This window comes from Talpa europaea (genome assembly GCF_964194135.1).
Source record: "Talpa europaea genome assembly, chromosome: 6".
In the NCBI taxonomy this organism is placed as follows: domain Eukaryota; kingdom Metazoa; phylum Chordata; class Mammalia; order Eulipotyphla; family Talpidae; genus Talpa; species Talpa europaea.
In genome coordinates, this window is record NC_140072.1 from 75612446 (window position 1) to 75627693 (window position 15248).

Consider the following 15248-nt stretch of genomic DNA (forward strand, 5'->3'; position numbering starts at 1 on the left):
ATTGCCGGGAGGATTTGAGGAGACGATGCCTATAAAGCAATCAGCACAATGCTTGGTTTACGCTGGCTGCTTAGTTCGGCTTATTCTCTTAGCAGTCTTCATGGATGAGCATGGCAATGTGGAAAGGTTGAATGGGAGATGCATGGAAATTGTGTTACCTGCAAGTTTGAAATCTGAAATTAAGATTGATAACATCGACTATGAAAGGAAATAAAAATCTTCAGATCAAAATATGGCATCCCTTGAATTCTTCTTTAAACTATTAACTATAAGCCTTAAGCTTTGTAAACTTATCAAACTAGTTTCATTTACTCGTTATTTTATCCACCATGTTAATAGAATTTATCAGGGATTTAGTTTCTTTCATGGTGATGATGATGCCGCTGCTGCTGCTACTGCTGCTGATTTTTAATGTTCACATATCCATGAACTCACTGGGATGTCACAGCACCAGAATGTCTGCAGTCAGATCTGCCTTTTCAAGGTTTGGGTGCTCCTTTGAGAAAAGGTCCATGTCAGCATATGAATTTGGTGTCTTGGGGGAATGACTAATTAAGTGTTGTCAGGAGCCCTCTCAGTACTGGAGTGGGCTGTCAGTGCTCTAGCAGAGAGGGGTCCTGAGAGAATCAAGCACAGTCTTGTATCATGTAAGTGTTACAGAGACAGAGGGATGGTAGCAACTGCCTCCTTCTAAGAGAGCAAGGGCATTTCTATACACAATCTGGGGACTGAGAGATTTTGATTTTAGAGAAATCAGGGCTGACATTGGTATACCATCTGGAGCTAAGAAGTGGGAACCCAAGGAATGGGGAGGATGCAGACACAAGCTTCCTCTGCCTTGTGATGCGCTTGACACTTCTCTGTGGGTGGGGATGGGGCTGCAGAGGAGACATGATCTTTGGCTGGGGGAGGGTGGTGTTTGAGAAGTCCAAGAGGCTGTTACTATTTCATTTTAGAGTTGTTTTTTATTTTCCTTGTGTGCAAGTCTGGTTTTCCCTTCAGGTTTGAGCACAATGACATTGTTAACATTTTGTTTTCTTATGAAATTTGGTGTCACATATCGGGAAGTTTTCTCCTAGGGCAGATTATGGTGTTGGGTTTGTTGGTCAGGCAGACATTTGATAATGAGCCATGCTTATTGAGGCCAACATTGGGAAGAGAATGGTGCCAGTCCCCAAGTGCAAGGAATTATGGGTAAGTCACACTTAAGAGGGCATTGTCCCTGTCCTTTATCAGGAAAGGGAAAGAAGTGGATCCTTGTGCCGAAGTGGCTGTCTTCTGCACCAATTCTGTCTCCTTGAAAGAGCAACCTCATTTCCTTGGCTGCTTCTGAGCATTATTTCTGGCTGCATTTCTGTGGCCCTGCCCCCTCTCCAGTGGCATCTGATATAGTACATTTTACTTGATTTTCTTTCCTATTTCCCAATCCTGCTGCTTTCTTTTTCCGTTGTCTGATCAGTATGTTCTTCCAGAGTTGTTATGGATAGTTCTGCTCTCCATATTTTCATGTCCCAAGTCTGACTCATTAGAATTCTAAGGTGACTCAACTCCCCATAATATATGGAAATCGAGGCCCAAGTGGTCAGTCAATCCACCCACAGTTGCCACCTTTTGTTGCGTGTATTTGTGGAAGGCTGGCATTCATGTACCAAAAGAAATTCTGTGAATCTCTTAGTTCTTCAAAAATTGTCTTTGGACTTACTAGATTTGTTAATCTTTCAGTTTTTCTAATTTTATTTCTATTAAGCAAGTACTGAATTTAACCTGTTTTCTTTACCATAGAAAATTTTTGGTACATCTTTCTTTTTCTGTTCTTTCCCTGTAGTATATCCAATGATTATAAAACAAAGCAGCTGGATGCAGTTGTTTTTGTGTGCTATCATTTCTGAATCCCTTATTTCCTTAATTTCACCTCCCAGCCTCTTAGCTTTCTACACTTTTTTCCATTATCAGTCTGCATTCTTCAGGGGCATTCTATTCTCACTTTATACAGAGAATAAAATTTAGTTTGAAGTTTCATCCTTCTTTGCATATCTTTAATGTGCATTTTAAGTGGTCTTCTAAGGATATATTACTCTTATCAGATAATTGTCTATGGTAAGAAATGTCACATTTGGTTTCTTTTTAATTTTGTGTTCTAAGACCCTAAAAGACATATTGTGAATTCTTCCTGCAGGGTTCTTTATGAAAGAATTAAATGTTCATTGGCCACACATTTACACAAATGAAAATAGTTCTCATAATCAATTTTGAATTTCCCAAATTTGAATTCTGTTATTCCTTGAGCAAGATTTTCTTTCCCTGTGGCACTGTGTCTCTGAAAATATATTGAGAGTTTATGAGCTAATGTACAAATGTCCATATCCGTAGACATCTACATTGTCTAGTATTTCCTGTAGTACATTTGGCAAGTGCTGCTGTCCTTGGGAGTATGGTTGGTGCCACATTTTGGAAGAGCACGCAGGATGGGAGATGTCTATTTGTGCCCCTACATTAGGACTGGGACTCTCACCTATGTGTCTCTGAATACCTGAGTAAATAGCTTGTGGAGAGAAGGTGTCTTCTGTTTTTTGTTTTTGGAGCAGCGGAGAAATTGTAGGCATGCTTAATTTGAAACGGTGCCCTTTTGCTTCATTTTATTTACATTGACTAGACACCATTGATTCAATTGTTTTCTCAATTCGAGTGGCAATTTTGATGATCAGAATCATAGGTATAAAAGCAGACCCATCTGGAACAAGGGTGGGGAGGCTTTAAAAATTTTGAGAAATAGACCTAAGGTGTGGCATACTGAGAGGTTTGAGTCTGAATTGAACTTATAATAAAATAAGTAGTGTCCTCATTCTGGTTCTCTCTGTGTTTGTTGCTTTCTATCTATTTGGGGACTTCTCCCAGGAGAGAAGAGTTAAAAGAACTGGCTTCTTATTAATGGTCCTTTAGTCATTATATTTAATCACCCCAATCCTTGCAACAACTCCCATTAAGACTTTACTGCTAGATTATTAATGAGGAAGAGTACATCTGTATGAGTAATTGTGGTTAGGGGAGGTTTTAAATACCATGACTATAATAAACAGTAGATTTGAGAATGAGTGATTGCATCAAATCATTAACTTATAAAATGTTTCGGAACTCTACACTCAAGTCAGTTTCTGTATAGTCACTGACCTTCACTCTCTGTGTTGTGGTAGTTTATGTAAGTAGCTTGAGCAACCCATTAAACTAAATAAATACAATCATTTTGGTAGTGTAGTTAAAGCTATACTGTATATGTTTATATACATATAAACATGGAAATAAAGTTTGAGAATAGCAGGATGACATAAGTATGTGTTTTCAATGAAAATTGGTGCATCTGGAATTTTGGAAAATTCTGATTTCAGTTTTTAAATGGGTATAGGTACAAATTGGATATAATAATGCCCATGTGGATTATACATTTTCCAACTGTCAAATATTTTAAATTACTGTCTCTATAAATTTATGTCTTATAATATTTCTACACATTCTCTGGGGTGTACTATAATTTTCACATTGTTATCTCATTCTTTGGCTTAATAGGATTAGTAAACGTTTTGAAGTTTTAATTTCAGTTTTTCCCACTGCTCAGAATTTGATGATATAAAATGAAAAGAGGTTTCCATAGTTGCTAACATTCACCAGATTTTGTTCCAAAGCATAGGCTTTAGTAGACTTTTGAATTAAATCCACATTCTCCATCCAAGCCTAGTGATATAATCCAACAGTTCAAAGATAGGTATGCCATAAACAGCTATAGTTAAATAATCTAAAAAAAAATTAAAACATGGAAATACAATAAAATAAGAATTGATCACTTTATAGTGGAATACTCTATAAACTGTCTGCATTGGAAACATGTGGTAAGTTTTAAAATGTCTGAGTTCTATAATTCTTAAGTGTATAGTTTATGAAAGTAGAAACATTTTTTTCCTTCCTCTGCATATATGTGAGAATACTGGCTAGTGTATTTTTTACAGTCCCAATTTGCATTCATTTACTTATTTTTGATTTAGTAAAATCAACTTAGAACACAAATACATAGCAAGTATACTCAAGTAAATAGTTTAATCATTATGTACAAAAGTATGAACATAGTTATTAATTCTATAAATCTTGCTACTTTATCTCTAAAATAAAAATCACACATTAGCATAATCCCATATAAGAGGAAGACATTATCTGAAAGCATGGTAGAGATAATTAATAGGGTCTTTAATTTTTAAAGCATGTAGTTTATGAGAGCTTTGTTTTACCAACTGTGTAATAATTACAGAAGCTAAAATATACCAGTGACTGCCCTGTATGTCTTCACAATCTCATTTAACTTGTTCCCTCAAGTTGTACAACTCTCCTATGTATGGGACAATTAAATGCTTAACCATCAAAAAGAAGCCTGGCTGTAGGTTATACTGTTTTTATTTTATTTATTTATTTTTAAAGTGAATTTTTATCATCATTTTTTTAATATTTATTTTTTATTTACGCAATAGCTGGGGTACAGCCCAGAGGCCTGGGAGGGTGAGAGGATTCACCAGAGACAGAGTGGCGAGCAGAACAGGCAGACAGACAAAAAGTACTGCTGAGGGGGGCAGCGGGCAAGAGAGGAGAGGTCTGCTGTGCCATGTGGGAATCCCTGGCCGGCCAGGAATCAAACCTGTGCTGCAGAGTCTGCAGACAGCTTCGCAGTGCTGTGCTCAACCTGGGGAGGCCCAGTTATACTGTTTTTAATGGAATAATTCACTTTATTTTCTGGGTTGCCTAGAAATTTGTGTTATGTGTGTATATGCAGAGCCCTAACAGCCTGCCAGGGGAGTGAACGATGTTCACTTGGCAGTGAAAAGGCCAGTTCAGTAGTTTATTCAATATTTTAAAAGTTTTTTTTTTTTATTTTATATAACAAAACCAAACCCTAATCCAAAGCATGTAAAATGAGATTCTCCTCTTAAATACTGAAAATAAATTAGTCTTCCATTTTTAGGGTGTAATATCCCTACCCCTGTATTATTATTTTTTTAAAGATTTATTCATTTATACAAGAACTGGGTACAGGCCAGATGTGCAGGAGGGTGAGAGGATTTACCAGAGACAGAGCAGGGAACAGAACAGGCAGACTGATGAAATACACTGCTGAGGGAGCAGTGGACGAGACAGGAGAGGTCTGCTGCACCATGTGGGATTCTCACAGGCCGGCCGGGATCAAACCCACGCTGCAGAGGCTGCGGACAGCTTCACAGTATGGCATTCAACCACCTGCGCCACCAGGGAGGCCCCCCCTGTATTATTTTGTTCATGCTGTTTTCTTTTCCTGTTCACCCACTCCTACAAAATGAATAGTGTGTTTAAAAAAAAAAAATCATTTAGAGGTAAAGAAGAAAGGAAGCACAAAGGACTTCAAGGAAAAGAGTGACTGCCCTGAATTCCTGGACATAGGGTGTAAGTCCTAGCCCTTTCCTGGTGTGACCCTCCCAAGTACCTGGCCCTTTAGAAAGGACATCATTAAAGTCTCATTGGATAAGATGGTCTGGAGGACTCACACTGCTTAGTGAAAAGTGAAAAAAAAAACAGAATAGGCCAGTCTCGGGGGTGCTGTGTCTCCAGTAGGAAACCTCTTGCTCTAGTGGCTTCATTATGGTAATAATAAGGTCCTGTGGCATAGAGTAGGGGCAGATCATTTCACATCTGGGCCTCACTATCCTAGGAAAGGTGGCACTCGATTTGTTCCCATTCTGTGAGGTTATGATGTTGACCTAATGTCAATAGCCACCCCTGTTTATTGAGGGCTTCCTCTATGCTGCGCTATATTCTCTCATTGCATATTTGTAATAGTCCTGTCTCAAGATATTTATTACTACCTGTGTTTAACAGACTTGGAGAAATTATATAAGTAATTGTAAATGATTTCCATGGAATGAGGGGCAAAGCTAGAGTGTGTACTGGCCTTTTCCTCCAAAGCATGATTTTCACCCCACGTAACAGGGCTATTTTCTGCTGAGACTCCCTTGTATACATTTTCAATCCAAAAAAGGCTACTAGGCTATACATACGATTTGTATACAAAGCAAATATAAACTGGTGGATAACTCATAGATCCAAAAGAAGGAGGAAATATTCTTGTTTTAAAGTTAAAGTCTGTCTGGTGATATGATTTCCTGCTGAGAAAAAGAAAGCTTAATCTGAGTTAATTTTCCATGTCTCTTGTATAACTAAAGGATAAAGGACTCAGTATACAATACAATTCTTTAGCTTGGTCCATTTTATTAAAAAGAAATTAATGTAATTTGTTGAGAAAACTTATTTAATAACAGCAGACCCAACTAGACATTTTTAGCCAGAAATTATCTAATCTGAGAGGAATGTATTTATTATACAGATAGAAGTAATGACTAAAATAGCCATTAATGTCTTCAACACACACTTTCCATTTGGTCAGTTTTAATAGAGATGAAAGCAAAAGCAAAATTGCATCAGCCTCATCTCCCAGTGCAAAGAAATGTAGGGGTTGTGTTTCCTCAGAAGAATGGACCTCTAGGTTTACATGTAGAGGGAGGTGAAGGGGTGAAGGGATGACTCTTCACTTCTTTCTTCAAGGGAGAGCACCCCAAATGGGAGCAGTGTAGTTGAGTGGGAAGCCATGGATAACATCTTGCTTCCTGCATTTCATTGTGTCCTATAAAATCTGCATGAGCAGTTTTGAGTTTGCCCATCATGGCTGAATTGCATTGGCTTTTCTTTCGTTCAACCCATTTAGCAAAAAGTTGTTCAATGAGATAATATTTTATTACAGTGTTTCTTGATCACCCTGAAGAGTACCTTTTAGGAAGTGAGCACCTTTGTGCTCTGTTGAGTGGGATTGAGCCTTCAGTTCATTAAAGAAGAGATGTAGAGGAGCTGGCTTTCATTGGGCTATTGATTTTGTCAAATTCTCTCCCGTCTCTCCTCCTCTGCTCTCCTGACTTATTCCACAGCATTTGGAGATGATGGATTCTGCCAGTTGATATGTATGAATTCAGTGTGTTACCTTGTGTTCTCAAGTGTGTGCATGTAAAAAGGATGCCTCTATTTTGGTGATGTGTAGTTAGTTGTCTGTCCCCTGGGTTTGAGTGGCAGAATGGTGGAACACCAGATGCCCTTAAGCTATTCTCCTGCTTTAACACATGCATGGAAATGTATTTGTGTGTGCTTATTTATGTGAAGTATCAGGTGGGCAAGAAAAGGGAATATTTTAAAATCATTTAAGTGTTTATTTATTTATTTTTTTACAAGTGCTATCCAGGAAGGTAATGATTTGAAAAGTTTCACAGAGTGGAAAGGCCATTAAATCCCGTTGTCCTGTCTCTCCAGGGGCTACTTAGAAGCATGTGCTGGGGCTTAGAGTGTGTTTGTGATTTTCAGATGTGATGTGGACCTTGTTCCTGGTCATTACTGCTTAGAGACATACATCTCTAGGAGCCCCAGGGTGTGGGGTTAGCTTGGAACCCAGGTTCCTGAGGCTCAGGTGGAGGGAGAAGTGGAGCACATGTATGGAAATGTGGACCTTTGTTGCCTTGGGAATATGGTAATAAATACTGCTGCTCTCTTGTGGCTGTGTGCCTGAGAATGTTGCATTTTAAATTGGAGAGGGATGTTTCTTCTATTTAGATACAAGGCATTAGGAGCGCTAGACTATTTGTTTTTACATCTTTGTTCTCAGGAAGACTCACTCAGGCTTCATACAAGCATTTCATCTTAAAATGAGGATTGAGAATTATATTCATGCAAACCTTCCCCACCCCCCCCCAGGTCTGTTAAAAAAACAAAAAAAAACAAAACATTTCCAGACATTCTGGATCAGGATTTTAAAGGGTTGGAGACTGCAAATCCACATTAAAAAAAGTTTCCTACGTGAGTCTTCTGCACACCTAAATTTGAGCATATTTTACAGAAAAATAACCCCTCCCCCCAGCTTAAAAGGGCAGATAGTATCCAACACAGAAGCACTTTATAAAAATTAGGTTAAAGATGAAGTGATTAGTTGAACCTTCAGCTTCTGCAAAGACTGTCCCTCTCAGGAAGGGCACTATCCTAATTGCTGTAGTAAAAATGAGAACAAATCATTCTATTAGTTCTCCTTCGCCTGTGTGACTCATTCAAATAATTGGCATGTGGAAAAGATCAAGTGGAGAACATTTAGAATCTTTTATGCTCTGATCATTATGAATAAAAAATCAGAATGTAGTTAAATTTATAGAGTTAAGCAGTTTTTACAAAATGGGTCAACATGAGTTAAAATAGGTATTTTCTCACCAGCTATATTGTGTAGATATTAAATATTGCTTTAAACACAGAAAAAGGGTAATTTTGTAAAAAATACTTACTTGCTTTATTTTTTTTTAACAGGAAAAACTAACCCAAGAGTGTGTATTCAGAGAACAGTTTGAAGAAAACTGGTATAATACCTACTCATCCAATCTATACAAACACGTGGACACTGGAAGGCGATACTATGTAGCGTTAAATAAAGACGGGACCCCAAGAGAAGGAACGAGGACTAAACGGCACCAGAAATTCACACATTTTTTACCTAGACCGGTGGACCCCGACAAAGTACCCGAACTATATAAGGATATTCTAAGCCAAAGTTGACAAAGACAATTTCTTCACTTGAGCCCTTAAAAAAGTAACCACTATAAAGGTTTCATGCGGTGGGTTCTTATTGATTAGCAGTGTCATCACATCAGCTCCACTGTTGCCAAACTTTGTCGCATGCATAATGTACGAGATGGAGGCTTGAATGGGAACATGCTGATTTTGTTCTGCACTTAGAGGCTTGACCTCCTGGAGGCCTGCTGAGGCCCACAGGCTTGATTAATTGTGAGAAGAGCAGGGGGAGACCGGGAGCGTGTGAGTGTGCGAGTGGATGGGTAGCAGGGGAGAGTGGAGAGCAGCAAAAGCAGAGAGGACTACGGCCTGATGCATGCTGGGAAATAGACACGCTTTTACATTTTTGATCAGTTGTACTTCATCCTATACAGCACAGCTGCCATACTTCGACTCATCAGGATCTGGCTGGTGGCCTGCTCAAGGGCACGCTGCATTTTCAACGGCATGGAGGGTGCAGTCTTACTTAAAAGACTTTTTCAGTTAATTCTTGCTGGTGTCATCCCAGTGAATTTAAAGCAAAGACCTCTTAGTAAAAGAAAAAGTTAAATTTATTTATAGAAATTCCAAAGGCAACATTTTATTTATTTTATATATTTATTTATTATATAGAGTTTATTTTTAATGAAATATGTACAGGCCAGATAGGCATTTTGGAAGCTTTAGGCTCTGTAAGCATTAAATGGCAAAGTCTGCTATGAACCTGTGGTAAATTCATGCAAGAAAATATAACGGTGCATGGATATGAGAAATTCTAATGACCCTAATGTACTAAAGGTGACAATCTCTTTTGTGCCCGTATTATTGTAAACTTATGCACATCATTCATGACACTGAGTATTCACTCTTCAGACTGCTTGTTTCATAGCTTATCCCAGAGGATTAAAGATAAACTGGGTCTCAAACTTTTATTCTGTGTCTGTTATATTTCCTCTCTCATAGTGACTTACTCCATCATTGTAACTTCACTGTTGGAAAGTATAAGGGTTGGTATATATCCTACTTGTTTAAATTCACTGCAGAATATACCAAAGCTCAAAAATAACTGTGCTTTTATTTTAGCTGATCGCCAGAACAATAGGACTAACATCAAACATTGTACTGATTTAGAATTCTCAAAAAGGAAGAAAGAAACTTACATAAGCACAGATTTTTTTTTTTTTAAAGGACAAGAATCAGATTAATAGGATCATTCTGGAAAACTTTTTGTGCCCTTGTCTATCAAATATGAAGTTATACAAGTACCATAAGGGTCAATACAACATTTTTTATAGAAAATTGCTTTTGGTGTGAATTGTCATAATACATGGTATTAGCACCCTTCAAGAAAAACTTGCAAAGTGAAACCAGTAAATCTTCATCAACAATGACAATGAGGGGGAAAGCATTATATTTGTTGACTGTGTTTTGTTTTTTAAAATGGTCTTCTCAAGAGCTCAATTTTTTTAGGGGGGGGTTACTATATAGAATATCTTTTACAAAGCTTTTATAATATTTTATGCGGACAAGCAGAATACTTATTTCTTTAGTAGCAATAATTTTGGAACTTGCCCTTGGGCAAGGGAGACTATTTCTTATTATATATTAAGGAGAAAAGAGCCAAATTCTTAAAGCAATATTTAAAAAAGGAATTTATAACAAATTCTCATACCACATATAACTCTAGCCAGTTATGTTGGGAAATTGAAAGTGACAGTTAAAAAATGTGTTGGGATTTATGTAACTAATTTTAAAATTTAATACTCCAACTTTGTTTTGCTCTGATGCACATTCTCTATGAAAAATAAAAGTATGTCACTGGTGAGTTAAAACGTTTGAAGTAGAAGTGCATGACTTCTTGCTGTGAGCACACGTGGCCCTTCTATGGTCCAACTTGGAGAATGTAGCAGAATCTTCCTGCTGATGTGCATTATGGAAAAAATAAGTTTAGCATTTTGAATTAAGAAATACTTGGGGGGGAGGGGACAGAAGCAATGTAAAATAGTTGATTTATGATAAAGGTCAGAACGTCCTCTTCATTTATTTTCTTGGATTTTAAAAAGCTTTCTAAACAGAAACTACATTTAATTCCAAGATATACTATTCTTATTTATTATTTAACCCTTTGCTGCTGCTAAAATGTGCACATATTCAGGCTTTAGTTTTTCCAAAAGGCATTTAATAATTTTGGCTGAAAAATATTAAACATCTAAACCACAGGGAAGAATCAATTTTCTAGGATGTCATAGGTACAATATTTAGCACTGAAGAAACTGATTTTAGGAGCTAGCCAAAAGTAATCTTAAAGTAGCGAGATGCTAAATGATCAGCCTAAAAGAAAGCAAACAATTTGTGAAAAAGATTCTCCATTCATTTCTAGGAAATGCTACTTTAACATCTACTTTTGGAGTTACTTTGTTCCGGTAACTTTTATTTGAAAAAGCAAAAAACAGAATGTTATATGTTTTTGGCAACTGATACAATAAACTGTAATGGTCTGTAAATAAATAATTGACTTATGCAATTTATGTAAATAAGTGTCCTGGGAAAGTAGATGGCTCAGGGTTTCAGTGTGGGCATTGTCCTATTGGGCAGTAGAGCGATTGTCCCCAACTCATTGGTATGAATCTGATTTTTGCCATAAGAGACCCAAAGCCCATTGGATGGCGACCCTGAGCCACCATGGAATGACAGATGCTCGACAGCCAAACCACTCACTTGCACCTTGGTCAAAGACTTAACAGGCATGGACTGAACCACCTTCCCATCATCATGTGAATGTCCCCAGGCCGTGTCTATGGACACGCCAGGTCAGTGTTGGGGAACCTGTCCCTGCCAGGTCCTGTTTTGTAGATAAATGACTGGCTTCAGTTTATGGTTGTTTTTATTCTATTTCATCTCGTTAACACTACAACATTGTTTTATTTACTTGATAATCTGTAATTGTATGTAAATACATACAGGATCATGTAATTTGTGTAAATACATAATTACAGACTTTTGAAAACTGGTATTTTTTACTTGATGTCCATTTTGGAGCTGCTTCAGATTATGTGCCTACATGAACCAATGGAATTTTAAAAACATGCTCTCCACTCTTACAGCTGTTGCGTGTGTGTTGGGGGGATAAGGGGTTGTGGGGGATGGAGAAGGAGGAACAATACATCCCGATGTCCTTTCTTTTCAGTATGAGATAAAAAAGGAAGTAATCTTTTGGGATAAAGATTTATGGACTTGCAGCCAGCAAAACATGGTGTATGTGCATATTTTCGTGGATGGGTAAATGGACAAAAGTATATAATTTGAGGTCAAATTCTGTTTGCTGCATCACTTGACCTTCAAATGTGCCAACTTTGGATTTACTGTCTGTGGTCACTTGTAGAAAAAAAAAAATGAAATGGAGGGGGTGAGGTAAGCTGCCATATGAATTAGAAAGATGTTAGCCACCAAGCCCCTTGCAAGATTATGTTGTGTATGTATGTTATATACACCATATAATACCCATATGTATCCATGGCCATTTCACATTTTAAAACCAACACTTTATTGTTAAAAGTGGAATGGGGCCAGATACATAACAATAAACTCTGACTACCTCCTTTAGTATATAGCCCACAACCCTGGGGTTCAGTTTTGTAGAGGGGCTGGGTCAGATATGGTAAAAAAGGTACAAACAGTGGCTTGGAGTGTGATTTCTACATTTTATGTTCAGTGAGTCTTGGGGATTGCCCCCTTAAGTCTACAAGAATTTTTGAAGGTCACTTTTCTTTACCAAGGGAGAGACATGTGGAAAAAGAAAGAGATTCTATAATATTCTTTGAGAAGAAAGTGAAATTATTTTCTGAATGTATTTTCTTCTTCATGCTTCTGTAGCAGTTGTCAGGTTGACAGACATCTGCTTGGAGGCTGGATGGTTATTGTGATGACCACGAAGGCGGCATATAAAACATCGAGAAGTTCCTTTGCTATTTAGATTAATAGCAAAAGAAAAAAATCTTACTTAGACTTCTCATTATTTCAGCTTATATCTTAGCAAAACATCTTTGAAGCTTAATTTTAATTAAAAGAATTTGTAAGCATACCAAATATCTCAATAGCTCTTGGCAAGCTGTGCGTGTAACTGGCTCTGGCTCTTTTTCCTGTTCCCTTTTGAGCACCCCTCTAATTATGTTTGCGGTTTAAAAATGATTCCCATTTTTATTAGTGGGCTTAGCTAGGAACACTTAATACCAGGAACTAAGGAGTTAAAAAGTGTAAAGGGGACATTTGGAGCTGAACAACTGGTTCTGCCATCCTCCAAGTGGGGAAGGGCATTATCTACAATGTTCATGGCCCAGCTTGGAAAAATTATTTTTAAAAGCACTAATGCAGGCTTTTCCCTAACCATTTTGTGGGATGTTGCAAAACATTCTGCAAGCTCCACCTGGCTGTTGCCTCTGGCTTCTAGTGTATGCATATGTACAGGGCTGGTAAATGACAGGTTTGTTGAGATTTCTGTTTCTGACTAATAAGAAAGGGCTTTTCCTAGTTTGTGAAAATATTAAAATTATAACTGCCTTTTCAGAAGGAAGTGATACTCCAAATGTCTCTTTATTCCAGGGTTGACCAATTCCCCTCTTTCTTTCCCTCCATCTATTCCTATTTTTCTTTGCCTCACTCTCCCTCCTTTCATCACGTTATTGTGTGGATGGCACACACAGAGCTTAAACAAACAGACATTTGGGTATATCATGAACACTGTAATAGGAGGGGATTGGGGCCTGTGGGACATAAAATATGTCCAGTGCAGACTATGAGGGCCCTATAGCTAAGGTGAAGTGCACAGGATGAGAGCTCTAGCCTCTGGTGTTCTAAATGTGTCAGAAGAGAATTTGTGCTTGGAGAATTTGGGCTCCTCTTTCCTTTTGCTGTTTCCTGGATGGCCATTCCTGTGCCTGCGGCTGTCAGAAGTGCTGGTGGATAGGCTGACAGAAGTCTTGAGAATCCTGCCCAGTGTGGAGGGGCACTGGTTCATGGTAATAGGCAGAACCAGTCTTTGAGTCAGTCCAGCTCTTTGCCCCGCACTTACTGAGTCAGCGTGCTCATGTTTATTCTTGGTTTCTATCCAGAGGAGGTGACACCATTAATTTTTGTCAATATCACTCTAACTTTCCCTCTCACATTTACCTTATGTCACAGGGAAATCCACAATATAATAGCAATGAAGAAATATAGGGTAATAAAAGGTGAAACTATAACAATATTTAAAATATTGACTTCATTCTTTCAACAAAATGTTTGAGCAATTGCTATGCCACATGGGACAATATGAAGACATATTAGAGAAAAATATGGATATATTCTGATCTTGTTACTTAAATACTGGGCTGGGTTTTATGCCAATGATTATATGAACATGCAGTACCTGCTTAAGATACTGTAGCATGGGTATTCCCACATTTAAGACAATTAGGTCAGTGTTGGCAATTTCCCATGAATTTAATCTATTTACAGCTATGTATTCAATTTATATTAATATCTAAGAATTCAGTTAGAAGCAGCCCCATTAAATTTTGTTGTTTTAAGTAGGATCGCAATTTAAAAAGTGTCCTCAAATTTTATAATAGAGGTTCTTTCAGTAGATGAGATCTTTCTTGGCGGTAAATAAGTTTCCTTTGAAAATGAGAATAGCGACTAGCCCAATTTTCCCTCCTTGGGAAGAGCTACGACAAAAGGCAATGGAATTCTGAGAATTTGTTGAGATTTATGAGTTATTTTAAGGGTCTCAAAACTTGGAGAAGCTAAGAAAATAATTAAGGAAACTTTGGAAAACACCAATTTCCCATAGATCCTAACTCATTGAAATATAAATGTGCATGTGAGTATAGTTCTAAAACCAGATAAATGAAATTATACTTCTTGATTAGAGGAATAAAACTTTTCATTTTGTTTTCACCAGAATTACAAATCTGTGGTTATTCAGCTTCTGGGTTTCACGTGACTTGCTTTGATTTTGTTTTCTAGTTATAGTGGTAGTATGACTTCCAACTTTCTTGGGTATTCTCTCCCTATCACACATTTAAAGAGCAGACATGTTTAGGTGCATGTTACAGAATATTACTGACCAAATGTGACAGATCATTTACAGAATTTCTCCAGAGAGTTTTATGGTCATAAATTTGCCATAAGAAATGAGTACTAATTGAACTAAAGCACTAGGGCATATTGATGAGATAAGAAACTCTCCATCCTTCAGAAGATTCACTGACTGTACTGGGATGGATAAAACCTAAGGGTAGAACATTTCCATGATGTTGCCATTTACCCAGGGACTCATGTGCCATCTCTAGATAAAATTGAGTTATGAATGACTTTTTGGTAAGTGGGTACACAATTAGAAATCGAAATATTTCTTTCGATGATATGCTTCAAAGAAACAACTTTAAATTTTGTGTTGTATCCAGGGTACCTATACATATGCTTGTTTCTTCCATCTGTCATATTTATATGCAAGATGGTTAAATTTTACTATTCTTACTTCAGGATTTTCATTTGGTTCCTGATATAAAATGCGTATTTATTTAAATATATAGATTATTAAGCAGAAGAGTTCATTAACAATGATTGCCATT

At 37.4% G+C, this 15248-nt stretch overlaps 1 protein-coding gene across 1 annotated transcript in view; it reads left to right on the plus strand.

Moving 5' to 3' along the window:
* The window catches only part of FGF9 (fibroblast growth factor 9), a gene marked incomplete at both ends in the record, with an annotated part of 29702 nt that extends 21059 nt beyond the window's left edge, over nt 1-8643 (plus strand). The window contains one exon of the mRNA XM_084235685.1: nt 8398-8643. Coding sequence (XP_084091811.1) covers nt 8398-8643 — 246 coding nt within the window. The remainder of the gene's footprint in view (nt 1-8397) is intronic.
* Between the last annotated feature and the right edge of the window lie 6605 nt (nt 8644-15248).